The sequence below is a fragment of the Mytilus californianus genome, unplaced genomic scaffold (genome assembly GCF_021869535.1).
Source record: "Mytilus californianus isolate M0D057914Y unplaced genomic scaffold, xbMytCali1.0.p SCAF_6, whole genome shotgun sequence".
Classification (NCBI taxonomy): Eukaryota; Metazoa; Mollusca; class Bivalvia; order Mytilida; family Mytilidae; genus Mytilus; species Mytilus californianus.
The window spans coordinates 77734967-77757148 of NW_026262712.1; the positions used below are offsets into that span (position 1 = coordinate 77734967).

At 31.4% G+C, this 22182-nt stretch overlaps 1 protein-coding gene across 1 annotated transcript in view; it reads left to right on the forward strand.

The window, feature by feature from the left end:
• LOC127706327 (uncharacterized) overlaps nucleotides 1-22182 on the forward strand; it is a 207329-nt gene that overhangs the window by 149773 nt on the left and 35374 nt on the right. Inside the window, exons 19-34 of the mRNA XM_052210860.1 lie at nucleotides 791-1065; nucleotides 1576-1723; nucleotides 2300-2518; nucleotides 2804-2960; nucleotides 3658-3938; nucleotides 5962-6162; nucleotides 6584-6713; nucleotides 7083-7117; nucleotides 8248-8389; nucleotides 9849-10078; nucleotides 11855-12013; nucleotides 12595-12790; nucleotides 16788-17039; nucleotides 17800-18020; nucleotides 18420-18525; nucleotides 20625-20741. Coding sequence (XP_052066820.1) covers nucleotides 791-1065; nucleotides 1576-1723; nucleotides 2300-2518; nucleotides 2804-2960; nucleotides 3658-3938; nucleotides 5962-6162; nucleotides 6584-6713; nucleotides 7083-7117; nucleotides 8248-8389; nucleotides 9849-10078; nucleotides 11855-12013; nucleotides 12595-12790; nucleotides 16788-17039; nucleotides 17800-18020; nucleotides 18420-18525; nucleotides 20625-20741 — 2869 coding nt within the window. The remainder of the gene's footprint in view (nucleotides 1-790; nucleotides 1066-1575; nucleotides 1724-2299; nucleotides 2519-2803; nucleotides 2961-3657; nucleotides 3939-5961; nucleotides 6163-6583; nucleotides 6714-7082; nucleotides 7118-8247; nucleotides 8390-9848; nucleotides 10079-11854; nucleotides 12014-12594; nucleotides 12791-16787; nucleotides 17040-17799; nucleotides 18021-18419; nucleotides 18526-20624; nucleotides 20742-22182) is intronic.

The window sequence follows — 22182 nt, forward strand, 5'->3', positions numbered from 1 at the left end:
AACATTTTCTAATGGATGTGTATCTACAGATCCCAAACATACATCTATAAAATTCTGCCAAAAAAACCCTTATGCTTCCTACCTGTTTGATTTTCGTTATTCCCAGGTCAATATCAAATAAAAAGATGTGGTATGATTGCATTGTGACAACTATTCAACAGAGTCCTAAGTGAGTTGATTTGAGCAAGTATAGGTCATCGTTCGGCCTTCAAAATTGAATAAAATCCATACCGTAAGTACTATTTCCTGAGCAATTCTCCTTTCATTTGGGCCTATAGATAGAAAAATACGAATGTCATAGGAAAGATCTTGGATAGTTTACAAATTTAGAATATTCCTTAATTTATTTCAAATTTTTCTCAAAAATTTGTCAAAAGTGCGTCAGAACAAAGTGAAAACTCTTTTCTCTTCTGTCCATATCAACTTTCAAATAGTTCATTCGGCTAATACTATTACCTTATATGAATCTCTATTCATGTGTTTTCTTCAAAAGCTTTGTTTTTAGGTTTCCCGAAATTCTTACAAACGCGATGGTATTGGTGGTACTAAGCACTTGATCCTGAGCGCTTGGCTGTAAGATGTAGTTTCGTTACAGGGTTTTAATTGAATTTAATCTCTCTTGAGTACAAAATGTATAACATGTTAGTGTATATATGCCATCTGCACCAGATCAATTTGAGGTATACCTTGGGTTTTCGTATTAGCATATTTTGCATTTTGTAAAAATTGTAGAATTTTTCATTTATAATATATGACTTTCTGGAATTTTAATGACAGACTACTATTTTAGAAACAGATTACTTACAACACTTATGCTACCTTCAATGCACCTTCAGAGGGTATCTTCTTCGTCTCAGTGACAGCTGTTAATAGAGCAAGCGAAAGTTCAAAGGTGGTATGCTCTGATGGAGTTACAGTCACTACAACTATTCCGTTCATCAAAGACTTTGTATTCGAAGATATCAAGGCTAGGAATCAGGTTTTCAAAATTCACAACGACGCATGGTGGTTACTAGATAGTAATTTGATACGACATAGAATTACAGATTTGTCAGGATTACCCAAGTAAGGAAAATTGGTTTTTAACTCCACAAGCTAAAGGTCAGATAAATAATTGCCAACCCTTTATGCTTCTCGGTCCGCTAACGATTTATTTTTGATCATCTCATTGCGAATCACCACTTTGAAACTGAAGATAACAGAAATATTTTGAGAAAAATATTTTTTCCAAGCATTGTAACTTTGAACCAGTTTGTCATCAAATAGGTATCTTTAAAAGTTTTTTATTAGTTTAACTTTAGGGCGTATAAAACTTGACAAATATGTGTGTTTATAGGTATTTGAGTACTTTTAAGAATATACATTTTTATATTTTCTGTAAATTGATTTTAGAATTAAAACTCAATGTCTATTACAAATTGCAAGTACCAACTGGATATTAGCAGCATAATATATATATATATCTGATTAATTCATTGAGGCATTAGCAAATAGAGGTCACAAAACGTCCCTTAATGAAAAGAGTGTCTTCTTGTATAATAATATTAAACATTTATTGCATTGTATTTTATATAGATTTTACAGTAATGCAACGGAGATGTCTCAAAACAGTGGTGATTTAAAAGCATTCCCCGAAGGTCGTCCAATTGATAAGATTGAATCCGAATTTCTAAATACCAAATCAAAAATTGAAATCATAGGAGTTTTACCGACACATCAATCAGTTAGTATCATTTACATGTTTTTCATATCATACTGGGACTGACGAAATTTAATTTAAGTTCTTTATACTACCTTCGAATATAACTTTAAGCAATATTTTAGGCCTGCTGTGAATTAATATTGTAAATCATTCAAGATTGGCGGGAAACTCTGACACAAAATTCAACTTCTAATCATACGTTAAAGAGGCGAAAATACCCAAGGAATCATGAAAATGTATAAATCGGTGATAATCCGACATTAACACAATGGCAAATATAATTTTCATATGAATCATTAGGCAAGGTTAACTGGATTCAACAACACGAACCAAACAAAAAACGGCGATGAATGTATGTGCTCTGGAAGGGTCAGCATTTTATACTCCACTTGTATGGAGTGTTACTTCTGTTCAAATTCTTCAATGTGTCATATCCAATAATTGAGCATCCCACACTAGCGAGTTGGAAGACGACTCTTATCGATAATAGTAAATTCATAAACCATCGGTCATGTAAATTCTCTTACCCTAAAACTTTACGGAACGTGAAAATTTGAAATGAAATGTGATTGAACTCTTTATTACTGTATTAACTAGTTTCAGATAAAATGGGAAAGTGGTGTTCCAGAAAGTCTAATACATGATTACGCCATTGGAATATCTTCAACTCCAGGTAGTATGGCTCCTGATATTAACAGTTTCTGTTCATCAAAACATCACAACCATTTCAGAATTCGACATAGTTATCTTGCAGAGGGTGAAGAGTTTTACATTATGGTCAAAACTACAAGTCGATCTGGCATTGATGGATATCAGGTGGATCATTTTATTCCAATCGATCTAAGTCAATTATTAAGTGATTAAATTTTTTAATATTCTATATAAACACATGACAGACATTTTAAAATTAAATCAGCTGGTGAAAGCATGAACTATCCAACATTTGGGATGTCTCTGTCTGCCACATATTTTTACTGTTTTGACATACATTTCCTTGAAAATTGAATTTATGAATGGGTTTTTTACTTAAAGCAAATTGTGCCACAATAAGATATTTGTTATATTTTGTTTTTGTATTTATTATGCTCTTTATTTTTTTAGAGTATTGGACCATTCCTTGTTGACAAAACTCCGCCAAAGTTTATAAATAATGTGATACAAGTTTACAATGTAAATAATTATTTACTTCTATCGTGGCAAGATGACACTGTATTTGATGAGGAAGATCCGTTTCCGTTGTACTACGAGTATGCAGTTGGTAACTATCATTTCATTATATATATGCATCTAATTAAATTTAATCTACAGACCAGGTATGGTAACAGGCTTTATTTGGCGTCCAAAAATACAAATACAATTGAATAAGCGATGGTCACTTTTGGAAACTGCATATCCATACTACAAATAAAACATATATGTAGTACGAACAGAATTGCCAATTAAGATATTTTAATTAAGACGAACTCATTGACATCTCAATAAAAAATCCTATTTATATGTACCAAAAAAGTACAAAGTTTATAGTGTAAAAAATAAAGTCCTACAAAATAGAATAAATAAAGTGCATCTGAAAAAAATGACATTTCGGGTAACATGGTATTTTTTTGTATGTATTTGAAAAATTGAATTATTAAAATTATCAAAATATTAAAAAAAGATTTCACATTTTTAAATTTGCCTTTAGTGAAAAATGAAAATTACCAGAAGTAAATTATAATCGTCATTGGATTTGACGCAGTAGACAATACGATGGATGTATATTAATAATTGTTGGTTATTGTTTTTGTCGTTTATGGGTGTCAAAGTTTATATTCTTATCTTAGTTAAGCAGCTTCTCTTTGTTTAGGATAACATCAGTCTTTATGGTGGCAGAATGGAAAATTAGGGGACTTGCGGTAATTGCATTTTTGTTAGCCCTATATAATTTAACTTTTACAAAAAAAAATCTTTTTCAGGTCATACTTCTTCCAAACAAGATGTTCAAAGTTTTACGAGTATCAGCAGTGTTGGGCCATGTTCTGTTACCTATCCTCCAACGTGCTCGGCTATTCTGATATCAGACCTGCAGTGGCCTTTACATGCTAATCATGATTATTATATCACATTAAGAGTTACCAATGTTGCAGATTTATCATCAACAGCGGTATCAGCACCTTTCAGATATAATGTACAACTTCCATCTAAAGGAGTTGTTTTTGATGTACATCCTGAAGACATAAAGGCCCATGGAATGAAGGTATCAGTCGACATCTATACTACTAAAATAACGAGGTCCAATTTTTAGCCGACATGACGAAAAAAACGACGAATCAAAGAATTCAACTTTAAATATAAATGATATAGGACAATGGTGTTGATTAAAAATTACACCATTCCAGGCCCTTTTGTTTTCCACATAATTTATACTACCAATAATTAACAAGATCCGGGTCGAATCCGATAACGATACCAATAGTATATATCACATGTAGTTTCCGGTTGTATGTATGTTCTGTATCTTCATTCTTTGATAGGAGCACCACCATGGGATATGGTGTAAAGGAGGATACACTGTATCGGTACAGATTTAATGTCAGCATTTGTCTTACCATTTTCCAAGTCTGGCCATGACGGGTCTAACTACCAGAAAGTTAACCTTCCACAAAAATAATAAGTACAATGCAATAAAACATACGAAAATATGATTCGCTCATCCTCAAAATATAAAAAATGCAAAATATAAAAACTATTATATACAAAATAAGCCTAGGGATAAGGTGGTAGTATGAAAACGAGGACATGTTCGAAAAGAAAGATTTTGAAGGCAGAGAAAACTGTGCACATTAAAATCAGCATGAAATTATCAGATGACAATACGAATACTAAAATTCTAGGCTTAAATGAGGCGTAGGTACTTTAATTCTGTCACGGACACGCGATGTTGCGGTTGTATTCTAGTGCTTACTAAATTACAAACAAAATTGTATATAAATACAGGTTTTCAAGACCTTATTATTCAACTTTGTTTGTTGTTTGTTTTAAAAAATCGAATAGACTTTATCAGAATTTAGTTTTTGTGAAATATAGAACAAAATCGTGTACTACGATCAATGATTATAATAATTTAGGGAAATGAAACGGTTCGTATGCCAACATCAGTCACTACATTGATATAACTGCTTTGAAAGTATTACTAGACTTACAAATAAAAAACATTACCCATGTCTTAAAGAGAATACTTTTTCTACTGTTGCATATTGCTGTGTTAAAACACCAACTTTGGAGGTTACAATCCACACAGTGGATAGTGCTGATAATGACATGTTAATTACATAATATCTTTATTTGTTGGACATTTTTTAACCCTTGTAGATTCAAGAATCTTATTTTTATATTAAGTGTGGTTTAACTAAAGATGCTTAAAAGCAAGCGTTATTCTCCTATGGATCCCATTTAACATGTCCGATATTTAGCCTTTTATTGTGGGTTTACATATTTATCTTTTTATATGGCATGTATATAGTTATAAGCAACACTTGGCATATACTCTGGACACAGCGCAGCCGGTGTTGCCGCGATGTCACAGAAGCAAGAGTTCGAATCCCGCTGACGCAAATATGCAGATCTAACAATGTATGGTAAAATTTGAGACGAATTATAAATGTATAGTATGGTGTTAGCCCTGTATAACCACTTGTATCCGATGGAGAATGTCTGTCATACAGTTGTAACATGTTTAGAAGTGTATAAATGTATAAGATTTGATGTGGCGGCATGGTTATGTTTTATTATCATCGTTGACACAGACAAAATAGCTGATCTGAAAGGTACACCATGTACTTGCCACTATACATCATGTACTGTGTTACAACCCTAGATAAAGCCGACGAGGAAAGACATTACTCGACTAACGAAGGCTATGTTTTCTGATATAGCCTAGTTGGTGGAGTGGTCTAGGGCGCTGGACACATTGTAGGCGGTGTTGCAACGATGTCACAGATGCAAGGGTTAGAATCTCGCTGATGGAAGAACTAAATTTTGCTAACCCAAATTTACAGATCTAACATTGTTGGGCTAAATTTTAGACGAGTTATATGTAATATATATATATGTTGCATAAGTAACTTGTGAACTACACCTGCTTCTATGAGCCTCTTAGGGTTTTCTTTTCTTTTTCAGTTTCATTGTTTGAAATAACTGTTTTGTCATCGCAAAAACTGATTACTTGTAGTCGAAAATTAAATTTCTAAATATAAGATATTGCATAGTTTTTATTTCAGGACATAAAAGAGGTGGATTTTACCTCTAACAGAAGAGACATCGGTGTCGTATGGTCGGGTTTTAGACATCCTCATTTAAATATCATTTTTCACATATGTATTGGAACTGAAAAAGAGAAATGTGATAACAACACTGTTGTAACAAGGAACTCGTCATTTAACTACTATGTGTTCAAAGGCTTGGACTTAATAGCCTTTCAGGTACATGTTTTTTCTTTAATTCCCTAACTATCAAATTGTTTTGCATTTTTAAGATTAGAAATAATCAACAGAACAATAAGAAAATTGCTTTCCATGCTATTTATCAATATATTTTGTAAAGTGAAAATGCAACATAATTGGATTTTATAAGAATCTATATTACTAATATGATCATTGATTTGAGCAAGAAAAAGAAGACATAAACAAAAGTGAAAACACCATAGAGAGAAATTATCTGTGATTCGAGACTTTCTTTGTGGAAAATTATGTTGATAAAGCATACTTAACAAGTATTTGGAATAGTAATGTTTGATAGTATTTTAAATTTCAGAATAGAATTCAATTATGACTAAATATATACTATTTCAAACATTTTTATCTAAGTTTCCGTGCAAAAGTAAAAAAAAGATATATTTTGTAGAAATATTTCATCACAGTTAAAGCAGAAGCAACAACTGGAACAGTTTCAGTATCATCTAATGGTGTAACTGTTTTAGATATTACAAAATTTCTGTCTGGAATATCAGTTTTCGATGGTACAAACTGTACAGGTATGTTTCAATTAAAAGAGTACACGCCAACTTTAATTTGATAACTTATTAATAGTGTGTAAATTTGGCACCCACTTTATTTTTGTACATTGACTGTAGAAATAGTTTTTCAATAATGATTTAGTTTTATTATGGTTCAAATTTGTAATGATATCTTTTTTTATGTCTTAATAATCCTCATTATACGTTAAGAAGTGTAATGTTCAACTGGTAAAATGTAAAAGCTTGAAATTGATATATGTATTCATAACTTAGATATAATGGAGTGATATATAGATAAATAATATGTTCGTATAACTATGGTTTGATGTCAAGAGAAGTTTTCGTTTTTTATTTAAAATGAAAGAGCAAACTTTATTTTTTTTTCAGGTGGTCAGAAGTTATTAACAAATCATCATCAGTTTGTAAGTTTCGTAAATTTTCGCATTAAATAATCAAACTAATCATCTTTTATTAAATTGATGAAGGATGCAATTCATTTTAAAGACTTTTCATTTAAATAGAAAAAATGTGTTCTATAATCTTATTATTTAGACTGATTTACAAATACAGAATTTATTCACTAATTTTGCTTATTAGAATAGAAGTCAAATGGTTTAATGTTATGAAGGTTAATCTGTATAATTATGACAAAAATTGTCAATTCATAACCATCTGCAGATTGAAAATAAGCTTGATTGCCGTTTAGTTTTTATTACATTTTTTTTCCTTAATCTACATTTTGGCAAACTTTAAACAATTCATGTCATGCGTTGTTTATTCCCAATACTTACTTAATTTTATAAAATGTAATTGCTATTTGAAATATTTGTTCTGTGTGTTTCGATTCAAGAAATTTTAAATTCAAGGAAGCGTTTAAAAGGGTATTCCAGGCATACTTTTACTGCAGACTAAAATCGGTTACGGCGTTTCAGAAGTCACAACACTTTTTTCATGTCGTTTAATATTTTAAGATTTAGCATTGTCTAGTGATCTAGAACTGTTATTTTGTTCCAATTCTCTTAAATACTTGTCCTTCAAAAGTTTTTAGGATCATACAACAGATACATGTGGCATATAAACGTATACATACCCAGTGCATATTTTCACAAATTATCCTGCTGTGATTGTAAGTCTTATACTTAAGTCTTTAGTATTCTTTTTTAAACCTGAAAGTGTTGACCCGTTTAAAAAAAATTATATTACTCATGTGTCCTCGATTTTATGAACTGGAAAATATAATATAAGAAAAAATGACGCAACAGCCTTGAACTACAATTTCATGATTGCCAATAAGACAAATATTCACCAGATACCAAATAATGTAAATGTAAACAACTATAGGTCAACGTACCGCCTTCAACAATGAGCAAACCCTATACCGTAAAGTAAGCTATATAAGGCATCGACATGACGAGATATAAAAATGTTCAAACGCAAAAAAAAAATACCAACAACCTGATTTATTCAAATGTCTAATTCAGTTCGTAAATTAATAACTGGTCCGAATTTATTTTATTATTCATATTACTTAATGCTTTTACATATCATTAAGGATACGCGACCAACATGTGCAGTAGATATAGACTGTCAATCTTCAACATCGTCTGTCACTGCGTACTGGACTGTGCCTAATCAATATGTTGACTATACACGAGAGAGTTTTATTGCAGTGGAAGAAAGAGCTCATATTGGCGGTAAGTGTATATATATCTTAAGCATTAATCAGAAACACACACTATCAGATGAAATGATAAAAGACTCATTAAATCAGTACAAACATATCTAGCGAAATGAAGTGGAAAAAAATTATCGACCTTAGAGCATTCAAAGTTGCTGAAACCTAAGCTTGCTCAAAACATTCTTCAAACAATTTTTTAGACCATGTTTATCAAGACTAAATATCATGCAAACAACACATTGCAACAGATTCAGAGTAAAGACGCAGTCTGGGAAAAGGCATGACCTCCTGCAACGCAAAATATAAGGATCAACAGTAAAGCGTACCATGATATTTAAACTTCAATTACAATATATATTTTGTTATGTATTTATGAATGGAAAATGAATTCAATCTAAGTACTGTTGAAGGCGATATTCAAAGATCTAACCACAATGTTGAATAAATATCATTTAAGAATAATTCAACTCAAATGACTTATACTTTTACGTGGATGGAATTTTAATTAAAGCCAATTGATTTGAGTGTGTAGGTTCAATCAACAAAAGTCTAGTCCTACAGACAGATATATTGGTTATCTGTCGGACTAATCTACTCTTAAAGGAAGGGTAGTATACCTAACCTAGAAATGACTTCACGGTTCAGCTAGCAAGCAAGCTAACCAAAGATTTTGTTCGAACCTACATTCTCAAGTCATTTGGCTGTAATGGGCTCTTTAAACTGCATCTCCGATAAACTATTTATGATTTTCCTTTAGAAATTAGCTTTCTTCATATTCATCCAAACTTCCAAACTAAATATCGAGATATGTAAAAGAAATTAGGAAAGGTTTCAAGTAATTTGTGATAACAAAATCTTAAAATTAATAATTTACATTACAATTTTTACACATATTACATAATTTAGATCGAAGTCACCACTACAGACACGGGCATAGCAAACAACTTAAAAATATAGGTACCGTAATAGTGGCAAAAACATCAAAGTAAAAACATGAACACAAAGGAACGAACAATCGTCACATTAGCTGTTAATTCTAACATGTAGTTTTTGTTTAAACGCAAATATCAACATCAAGAAAAGGACATTGCTATTGATGTTAAATTTATTTAGTCAGTTTCCGAGGGTAGTGTTGTACAGAATGGCCAGAGAATTTGAGATTGTTTTTAAGCAACGATATATCGCAATTTGTCCCCATAGGAATGCATCAAACGTACTGAAAAACTTGATTGGAGAAAAGTACATCAATGCTGTCAAGCAGAACATCAATTGCTTAAACCATTTCATCGAGGTTACAATTACTATATTTTGAATTTTTATCTTTGTACAAGTTTGGGTTGCTGCAAGTATATCTTCAATCTAATTCAGCGAATTTGTCCTTTAATTGGGTTAACTACAAGTAAATCACAAAATAAACCAAAAGTTGGAACAAGTAGGTTCAATCAATCATTCCAGCTACCATTTCTTTATTACAGAATTTTGGAAGGTATTTTGGAACTACACGTATGTTGGAAAACATGGTTCCTCTAGCATTGGAAATCTTAACCTACAATCAGGAAGATTCTATCGCACAAGTCTAAGATTTTGTGCAGAAAATTACTGTTTTCCACCAGTAAAAAGTGATGGCTTTATAGTGCTTCATAACAATCCTAAAATTGGTGCGATAGAGGTCGTCCATAGAAACGTATCGGGCGAGTCTGATCAGGTAACAATATGAAAATAGTAGTTTTTAAATTTCGTGCGTGGTCAACGATTCTCTATTAACCTTTATAACCCCAAAACTTTGGAAACAAACGATTGTATAAGACCTATTGGAACCTAAAATGAATAGCGACATTCACCAAAGGTCAGCTTTGTCTGAGGGAGTAAGAACTTTAGTTTCTTGATAATTTCTTAATTTAACACGAGAGAATTAAATATTTGTTTGAAAGCAGGTCACGTTATAAATCTTGTCCTGACCAATTTTCTGGATTGCTCTACCCAAACGTTTAAAGCAAGGATGTATAAATACTAAAAGAAATTTATTTCCAAAAGGGACCTACTAAGAAACCCTAGAATCAACCTATGGTGATCTAAGTATGGTAATTTCTTCTGTATTACTTTTACTTATTGAATCATTGTTTAAAGTAATACAATGGAATTTGATTATTAATCAGTATAAATAATTTGCTTTAAAGATAATTTCTTTTTCTACTAGCGTAGGCAAGACATTCGCAAATTAAAATGAACAAAGGTTACAATGCTTGTTTTTTAGGGAAATAATTACAAAATTAGAAAGTTTTGGACTTTAGGTGAAATTATCTGGCAACCTAAAGATTTACAAAAACTGATAATTTTGCAATGAAAAAGTCTATTGAGTTAATGTAAAAATTCGTTATGAAAATTGCTTGAAATATCCGTTTCACCGATGATAGCGGATATGTTCTACAATCCCGTCCCCTTTTCAGGAATGTGACCTACCAAATTAGACCTATTACCGGGTTTGTACTAACATGAGCAACACGACGGGTGCCACATGTGGAGCAAGATCTGCTTTCCCTTTCGGAGCACCTGAGATTATTCCTAGTTTTTTTTTGTGAGGTTCGTGTTGCTCAGTCTTTAGTTTTTGTATGTTGTGTTTTGTGTACTATTGTTTGTCTGTTGGTCTTTTTCTCTTTAATCCATGGCGTTGTCAGTTTGTTTATTTTCGACTTATGAGTTTGAATGTCCCTCTGGTATCTTTCGCCTCTCTTTTTGAAAGCAGTAAACTTTGACTGAATTTATGTTGCATTCCTAAAAGTTCAATATCCTGATATTTTTGGGCATTTGTATAATTTCTTGTATTATCATGTTGCAATTGTATTCACATTAGTTGGCTTTGAGCGAATTTTAAAATAAATATATAAAAAGTATGTGTTATTGTGCTTTATCATGAGAACACCAAGAAATGTTATATATTGTCATTTTTCGGTACTAACATATGCATGTAATTTAAAAATATAACTAAAATATGGATTGCTATACAGTTTGTCCAACATCCTGTGGATTCGCATATATAAGATTGCGCATGTTCATGTTTTCCACGTATGACGTCTTTACATTAAATCCATTGGATGTGTACTAGATAATTTAGTCAGGAAACATGAAAATGATTTTTTATCAGTTATAATTGGCTTCGAACTAGCTTTTAGTATTTTCAGCACTCTTAAATTGGTACTTTTTGTCTTTTGTCTTTTTACATGTCACTTTTTGTGTTTCGAGCCAATTTAATGAATCAAGCCATTTTCAACTGATTTTTACAGTGTGTTCTTCGCTGTCCTTTTACACTACTGTCCAGGGTGTCTAACTCTTCAACATTCTGTCCCAAGATCGAGCATATATTTCGTTGGGTGCCGTTGATTGATGTTAGTCTTATGCATTCTATAGTTTATTGTTTTGTATAAATATATAGGTTTTTGTTAACAAAACTTAAGTAATAAAAAGAGTTATAATGTTATTATAGGTTTTATTAACAGTAGAGCGAATGTATGATCCTGACGTGGAAGATAAGGAGGAAGCCTTGAGTATGGTTAATCAATATGAATGGGCAATAGGAAATGATCTTGGAGTTCATACACAATGGACGCAGATTGATATATTCTCGTTTTCAAATTTCACTCATGTAAGTAATCTTTATTTAAATGTAAAATTGGTGAGGAAAATTAATAAAGAAGACAATAAGAAAATCAATAAATCATCAAACCGTCAACCCTTGTTTTAGAGAAATGAAATTTGAAATCTTGGAATTTACTCCGGCATGCTTTAGATTTGAAATGTGTGTAAGGAATATTCTATTGCAACATCGTTTGTAATGTTCATTTTGATTGGATAACGTCAACAATTTTCATGGCATCAATTCATAATTGATGCTATGAAAACGTACGTGCAAGCGCAGACGACGTATGGCAGATTTTAAATGTATGATTTGACGTTGTTTTCTGTCAGTTTCATTAGAATGGAGATAACAATATTGTATCTTAAGCTCCGACGGCATCAATTGGTGATTTAATGGTCTCAAATACCCGTTTACTGGCTCCGCTAATGCGACCATCATATCACCAATTGATGCCGTCGGAGCTTAAAATACAATAGTCAATTCCTAACTTTTCTTTGCAAGGCAATTCAATTTTTTATTTTTATGCTTTTAGAAAACATCTGTTCAATTCATACTAATTTTCGTGTATAAACTAAGAACTTTTTCAGGTGAGTTTTCTGTTACCCCTAAATGGAAGCATAGATTATTCAAAGTGTAGGAAGGTACATGTGAGAGGATTTAACAAAGCTGGCATGTGGTCTGTAGTGTCATCAGATATAAAGAACTGCCATGTTACGGACAGTGACTCGTTTATTATCCCAAATCTTGTTATTGATGCTATTGGAAAACCGGAAAAAAGAGGGGGTAAGAGTTTTTACTATACACGTTAATTTCTGTAATCGAGGAATTAAAGGCGATGAAAACAAAAAGTGTTGTGTATGTTATTATTAAGTGCTTAAGTAGTTTGCTACTTTAGAGACGTATGTCAAAAAGAATTGCATTCATTATTTTCAATAATGAAAAGGAATCATATATCAAAAAAAAATTTCATTCAATTATGAAAGTTTTCATGAATACTGATTACTTCATGCATGGATAAAACTCGCAGTAAGGCTACTTCATACTGATATGTATATATAAAAAATAATTTAACATCACAACTGACCACGATTCTAATTCATTATCACATTATAATTACTTTACATGTATGCGTCATTATAAAACGTTGTTTTGATTGGCTAACAGCAATCTCGCGTCATTCTGAAATAAACCTTCATTTCAAAATGAAATGTAACATTCATGATAACACGAGCTTTTACAATAAAGTGCACGTGAAAATAAAAGAAAAAAACTTGATAGAAATCGTGTTATCATGATCCTAGCAAATAAAAATGTAATTATAAGTATTGAATGCTTCTTTTAGTAATTCTATAGGGTTGTAAAACCGTTGACCGTGCGCACCTTTTTAGAATGAAGCGCTTCCGCTCGTCATACAAAATGTACTTCGGTGAACGCTTTTACATCCCAATAAATTTACACAAAAAAAAGCATTTATTTATTATTTTTATTTTTATTTATTTATTTTATTTATTTATTTATTCAATTCTTAAATGGATTACGTTTATGTCTTGATATAATTTAATAAAAGTAGAATTAATGAAAGACAGGATAACTTGAACCTGTAAGTCCCGACATTTGGCAACTATTGTTTTGCGTCTGTCTGTCAAATAAATTGTAATTTGCTTATTACCATAGTTTAACATCGCCATGCTTTTCAAAATATGTTGTTTATTATTTTATTTGAAACAAAATTTAACTAAATATAAGCACTCCTGACCTTGAAATGTTTTAAGAATTGTGATAGCTGTCATTATTTGGAATTGCAAATTTGTATATACAGTTAAAGATTAATTGATTATATCCATAAAAACGTATTGATTTTTTCTAAAGTAATTTGGGTAAATTATTCTACTAAAAATCATATTTTTATCAATTGTGTCTATTATTCAAACCTATGTCGTGACGTATTTTCATTAGAACCATAATGACCATAATGATTTTTTCTAAATAAGAACTTGTATTTATCGATGAATTAAAAAAAGCCTTTATGGACTTATGTAAGCTAGCACGTGTCATTTGTTTGGCAGGATGTGACTGAAGATAACATACAAAAAGTAAATTCAGCCAATAAAAGACTATACAGATGTTCAGACCGAGCAGCAGGAACACAACCAAAAATATGATTAATGACTAAATATTTACAATCAAACTGTATCATTGTGTCATGCCAGTTCTGGCTTCTAGTTGAATGGTATCACCGAGATATGATATTCCATAGCCAGCAGCACCGACCCTTAGATTTCTGAAATACATGGTTTTGGAATATCTCCAATCGATCGCTTGCTTCAAAATTTTTTAAAAGCTTAAAAAAAATATGAAAAGTTTAAAACATTAAGGGTCATAAGGACCTAAACAGAATAACCAAAACTGTACAGGGTCAACATTCCATGAGGGTTTTTTTACTCTATCTTTAAAATAATAATTTATGAATTGAAAATTAAGAACAAAATATCATTTAGATCATGACAGGACCAATACTCATTTGATTCGACAAGATGAAAACATGTCTGATTAGGCAATTTAATAAAATAAAATCTCCTTGAAACTATCAGAAATAATGTTTGACAGGTTTTCTACAATTAATCCTTATTGGGTTTCGGTCAGATGGAAACTCTAACGTTGATGTAGACATTTTTTTATTTGTATCTTACGTCGTCTCCATTGAAACTACAAAGTTTCAATTTTTGAAATTTATTATGATTGGCGATTAGAAGACCCTCACCATTCGCATTTAATTTTGATCAGGAGAAAAACAATGCAGCAATGGAATCATATAGATCTAACATAAAACGGAAGTCTGCGATATTCATGTTTTTATCTTCATTGAAACTTCTTGGCTAATGTTAATCAAACACTACATGAGTTATATAATCATGGTTGTCTTCAAATTATCTTCATTTAGTTCTAATTGGATGAACAACATGTGACAGAACTATTCCTTGGTACTGATTGAACAATTAAAAAGATATCCTCTGTAACTACGAGCCCGACTGATTTCAACGTTGTAGGATTGATTATAGTCAATACCCTCTTAAAACGATTCCGATCAATCGTCGTTTCAATGTCAATCAAATGACTAGCATAGTTTCTATTCAAAAAAAACAAGTAAATCACTTGTTTGACTTCATTCCGAAAACATCTTCGCCATGCATTTAAAACCAGATTTGGTAAGGATTATGCATGCAGGGTTATCTATATAAATCAAATATTACCCTCCATCGCTTTATTATTCGGAAGTTATACTCAAGTTAGCAATTCCAGGTGAAAAATCAAGGCTCCTGTTCTATATTTAACAAAACTTTGATATCTCATCCTTCCACATGATCCAAGCTAAAGGTCTTGAAACAGTGGGATATCCAGTGAACGAAAACAAAAGAAAATTCACTCCTCTTATGATAGAGTCGAGAAAGTCAATAATAAAACAATACCGGTGACGATACTGATCAAACGTTATTTCTAAATAACAATTGTACATTTTAAAGAAATTATTTGTTAAACTGTGTTATTAGAAATATACATGCAAATACACGATGTTTTATGTTCAATATTTATCGAGATAATTGCATTAGAAGCTGGTGAAAATGAAATTTAAAAAATGCCAATCTTTGCTGCATATTGATAGAAAAATTGGAAAAATCATGTACATACAAAATCGAAAGATCTTTCGGGTCACCAAAAAGTCCTTAGCATGTTACAATTTCCCAAAGTATGCTTATTTTTTCACATCTAAGTTATCGAGTACACCGGTCTGCTCTTGTTGCATGTAAATTCAGTAGAGAAATATTGTCTTTTTGTGAATATAAAAATTTGAAAGAATGTCTGTGCAGGTTAAAAAAAGATAACTATTTTTATAAAGCAGGTATCTTTCTAATATTTTGTATACAATTTTAAGAAAAGGTCGTCTCGAGTGTTGTACAAGTATATGCGGTCTTCTCGATCTATTTACATTCAATGTTTACATCGAGATAAGGTCTGTTTGAATTTGCTTAGTAACTTAATTTCAAATGTGCCAATCTTTGCTGCATATCAATCGATTCCTTTGGATTTTTTTCCCTGACTTTCTCTGATCTAGCTGTATATCTATACGAATAATTAGCATGTTCCAGAGAGGTATACAGACAGTAAAAAAATAAATTGAAGTTGGTACTCCAGGAATTTATTCGCAAAGCAACATTTTAAACCAATTTTACGTCAAGCTTCTATAGCCTGCTGTACTCATCGTTTGCTAGTTCAGGAGGAAAATGATAACATTGAGTGGAAGTTTTGTTTTTATTTCGACTTATTTCTATTTTCACTATTTACCAGAACGTTTTTCCGTGAATCCATAATCGATAGCGTCCTTGCTAGAATGGGACAAACATTGAGAAGATCTAGTTTTCAGTGTTTACAGGGGTTGTTATATTTTGTCGCTAGATTTCCCACTGAAAAGGAAACAATGATTATCAAATTGAATAAAATAGGAGAAAACCTTTCAAATTCCAGGAAATTTCTACTCTAAAAGATTTCAAATTGCCCGTTTTTTATGTTTATTTTCCCTTTTGTGATAAGTCGTTTCCATAAATTGAGTCTTTTGTCTGGCTTTTACTTTTTTGTAAAAAGATTTTGCATTATATAGTCGATAATCTATACTATGTTCTGTGAATTAGTAGCCCTTATTGAATGCCCCTGCATTAATCATGGTATCATCGTAGAACTGTTTTTACTATTATTTTATTGTTTACATTTTCTGTTTACATTTTAGATGGTCAGGTTCGTGAAGGATATGGACGGGATATATTCTTGGAGCAAAATGCTGTTTGGAAAGTATCTGATATCGATTACATACCTTACAGAAATATATTATCTGCTGTCTGGCCTACTCTACGCCATAGATCTTACACATGGGCAGTTCTTGAAATTATCAATTTAGATATTACCATGTATTACAGGGAAGAAATTCCAAAGTTATCTGATCCATGTTCAAGTCCTCATGCTATTAAATGTGGCAAAACAGGTAAGCATGATTGTGTTAATTTGTTTTTAATTGTGCATACTATTTTGTTAACCCAATTCATTTATAAGAGCGGTTTTGGTCTTGATATCTGTATGATATCACCAAATTTGGGAATTAATATTTCCTAAAAATAACGTAACTCTCTTGTGTTGACGATGCTTACATAAATTTTATCCAGATTGGCTGGTAAAATGTTTTAGAATTCTGATGTCTTATGTTTTATGCTTTTGTTGTAGTTCAGTGTTTCTGTTTCGAATTTTGACTATTGAACAGCGGTATACTACTGTTCAATAGTATAGTATAATACATAAAAAAGAATAACATATATCACCAAAAATATCACACAGCATAACCGACCACATCAACCACTAACACTCCGACACTATTTGTTTTTCGTAAATTGTTTAATCATGAATTTGGCCGTTAGTTTTCTCTTTGGAACTGTTTTACATTTTTCATATCGGGAACATTTATATTAAACTATACGATATTGGGTTTCTCATTTATAAAGGCCGAACGTTGACCTACCATTACTTATATCCCCGTCGTTTTAACTCTGTTCAATTGTTTCCTAATTTGCAATCATACTTCATCTTTCTTTTTATACACAAAAGCAAACAGTAACTACCAGAATATAGTCAATATTGCATGACTAAGTACAAGAACAAAATGTTGTGGCATTTACCCAGATTTACGTTCACTAAAGATAATTTTTATTCTTTTTCTACTTTTCATGCACATTATTTTTGTTTTACCTTAGAAAAAGAATACGTAAATGTACTGTTCGGAGAAGGAAAAGAGTTAAAACATGGAGAGAGATATAGGATATGTATGCATGCACCAATAACAGTTATTACTCATGAAAAATGGATTGAAACATTAAACGAAGTATCAGGATGTAGTGATGGTGTAACTATTGATTTAACTCCACCGATACGGGGGAATGTATATATTGGAATAGACTCTGCAAAGCATTATCAGGTATAGTTCCCTCAGCATGTCAAGATGTCTTCACATATATTTAGAACATATTTTGGTGTTTTATTACCTACTACAAAGAGGTCTAGGGAAGAACTAAAAAGATGGATGTTACTGGAAAAGAAAGGGATAAAGGTCCTTTAGATCTTGTTTCTTATTATCTGATTTTCTTTTGCTTGAAATATTCGACTATTTGTTATAGATGATTTTACTTGCCAAAATTATAATCACATCCTTTGTCAAAAAAATGAACTTTTTTATTCAATGCAACAAAATTCTGATATTTTTTTGTATAAGAAATATTAAAATATATACTTTCCATCCGCAGATCCGAATTAAGTATTCTGCGTACTGATTTTTGCTACATTTTAGATAAAAAGAGGAAAACTGTTTTTCTTGTAGTCATCGATATCAGATCTTCATGTAAACTGGGATTCCTTTCTTGATGTGGAGCAAAATGTTGAAATCAGACATACATCTGGAATAAAGGAATATCATTTAGGAATAGGTATAGAGATTCTAAACAATAATTGAATGATGTGGTGTGATTTAATTAAGTATTCCAACTTGTGCATCTTATCGTATTAAACTATATATAATATAAATTCACTTGATAAGTATGTCTATTTTGAGCAATTGCCATCATGTAACGTCCGTCTTCGAATGTTGTGCGTCGTCCATACATTTTTTTCAAATAGTTTTCTTCCAAAATCGTTCCTTTGATTTTTACCGCAATTTTCCGCAATTATCTATGTAACATCCTCTTCGACTGGCCCTCATTTGGTTTCGATTTTATAAAAACCATAGCTGCTGGGGTAATTCAATAAGATAAAACATGTCCGTCGGAGGCAACCTTTTTTTCTGGCTAGTCTCCAAAATGTTCTCTTAAACTACAATCGAAATATCTGTATTGAAGTAGTTCTGTTGTCAACATGACTTCATTAGTGACATGTAGGTGGCTCTTAAATTCTTGAACAATTTTATTTTCTTCTACTCTGAAACTACATGTATTCGACATATTTCAACAATAGTTTGATGGTAAAGTGTATGGACTTTCTTCAACAAATGACCCCAATTTGGTTCTGAATTAAAGAAAAAAACATAATCACCCAAGGCAATTCTTGATTCTGATTAGAAAATTTCCAGATGTCTTCAACACTGAAACAACATTGCAAAACGTTTTAAAATTCTTTGCAAGACCAACAAGAGACGATCTTCAATTATTATGCTTGAATGGTATTATCGAAATATAGTTCACATTAGGAGCAACTGAAAATTGGTGAAATTTACCAAGAACTTACCAAATTAGTTTATGGAAGGCTCTATGAATACACTATTTTCATATTACCTACTTTTGACTGCGAAGTTTATATTTTTTCGACAAATTACCTACTCTGTGGTAGGACATCCTGGTACCAAGTCAAGTAAGAGCAACGTAAAAAAGTAAAATCAAGCTTTCAATCTGTACAATTTTGGGAGAGAATTAACTGCTTTATATATTCTTTACACTACAAGATGATCGGAAAACAGTAAAATTTCCCCTCAATTTACACCGATTATATGTTTGATTATACTTATTTTGGTTGCTCTTACTTGAACGAGTACCAGGATGTCCTACCACAGAAAAGGTAACGAGAAATCATATAATCCGAAGTCAAAAATCTGTTATATGAAAATAATCTATTATTCTCGTTTTGTTTCTATCGGATGAGAGCATTACCACCAGACCCAATATGATTTTTCCACGATGCTCTTCAACATACTTTGTTTGCCTTTTTATGTTTTTTTGTTCTGATGATTATTTGGTGGACGTCTGGTGTACAAAATTATAAGCCTTGCATCGTTGGTGAGTTTTTTTTGCAAATGTTCAAAATTTATATCATCTGAAAGACAGGACAAAATGTTTGATTATTTTTAGATTGATGTTAACAAAGCAATCTAAAACTGAAAGAAAAATAATATAAAATCCACAGCTTTACCAAATAAGAGATGTTATCCACATTAACAGCTTCATAATAAATATCGTGTAGCAAAAAGGGGAAGACTGTGTTTCATATCTTAATATTAATAGCAATGTATCAAACTTTTTTCACTTTTTCAAGTTATGAAGTTGTGCAGTATTACAGTAATTCGGATCCTACATAATTGGTAGGATGTCTTTCTTATTGTTTCTTTCATAATTTCATACATTCTTCAGAATCTAAGGTTCAAACTACCTGAAGACCTAAGATGGACTAAGATAGTCACCAAACTTCGCCTTATAATAATTTCTTCATTCTCAAACGTTATATTCTCTTTGCTTATTTTGTTCATTTGCCAGGTGATCAATTAAGGAATCATGTAACCGCTAGTTAATTTATAATGTTAACAAAATAGTTCTAACGACAAAAAGTTCATGAAGAAAAATTCTGAAATCAGTTATGCACCTTTTATTTTATTTGATCATGTTCCGTTGAGGCTAATTTTTCAACTCATTCATTTTTAAGGAAAACTAGTATTACATCTTCATTAGGATTTTTCTGTATGTTGATAAAAAACATATTTCGTACTTGGTTCACTGAATTTTCAATTTAATTATGTCAATTTTTCTATGTTTCTGGACTTTAGGTTCTACAATTGGTGGATCAGACGTTGTTCCATTCACAAACATCGGGATAGCAAACCACTATACTCTGCATAATCTCAGATTACAGAATGGACATGAATACTTTGCTTCGGTTAAAGGTTATTTTTCTCTTTGTTTGTCACCGATTCACAATATCAGTCGGTCGACTCACTTTTTAAGTGGCAGTAATAATTCGTAAAATTATCATCTCATGGTAAAAACGTTATTTTGAGTAAAAATCATGTGAGGTAAAAGAAAATGAAAATATTTTCATCAACTTATTTTAATGATTGCCCTTCTATTTCATTAATTTTATAAAAAAAAATAAAGATGATGTTATAATCAGGCACTGTAGAAAAAAAAGTTTGACTTCAGTATAAAATCGTCTATCAAAGTGACCTTTTATTTGACATTTTATTAATAATGTGTCCTCGAATCTGTTTTGGGGAGTTATTCTGTCTTTGGAAACTTCCTATCTGTTAAAAGAAAACGCTGTCGAACCAAATCTGTAACCAAATCTTTCAGCTTGACACAAGGCCTTAATTTTTTATCGGTGTGATGAAGATGTACGGTATATATTAAGTTTTGTTTACCAGGTGCTTTTCATCGTGTGTTATTTCATATCGGTAAAGAATTAGCTTTTCTTATTGGATAACAAGGGGCCACGTGACATTGATTATTCTTCAGTAAAAAAAATCCTCGGTCTTTAACAGAAAAAAAACGGACCAGAAAACCGGTCGTTAACTGACTTTTACATGTTAATGACCAGATGGGCGTGATTTCTCTGTTTAGAGTGATTTCGTTAATTATAAAATTAGATATTACCATGTAAAATTATATAAAACTTTACACTTAAATGAATGGCAGTGACTTATAGTTATCACTATGACTGGTCTTCACTCTTTCCTATAGAAATCATACAATAACTCGAGTTTGCTTTGAACAATTTGAATTTATGAGAATTTTTAAAAACATGCTTCCTCAATGAAATAAACATAATAGTTATTGAAGAACTGGTCATTATCGTGATACATGGACTTCCTGTAGGACAGTAGTATTGACTAAGACAGCGATAATGATCGAGCTCGATCATTATCGCTGTCTTAGTCAATACCACTGTCCTGTGGGCAGTCCATATATCACGATAATGACCAGTTTTTCAATAACTATTATGTAATTAGAAAGTAAATTATCACTGTCAGTTTTCAACAGCTGTTTTATTCAATTTTTACACCTAAAAAACAAATTCAAAATTGACTAAATGTATTTGTAAATTAGCCGTCATTTTTATTTTACTTGAAAATCGAGTCAGACCCCTTCAATATTCAATGTGAACTTACAAAACATATACTGACTGCCTATAATAATGTAACACAGATTTTGTTAATTTTATCATCAAACCATGATAAATCTCCATATTATTGTTATAATCCTTAAAAAACTTATAAATAACTGATAAGAAAAATCAAATACCAGACTTACCTGAGTGATTGCATCACCTGAATTGATTGATATGTGAGATTTGATACCAATATGTAATATTTTGTTTTATTTTCGTAG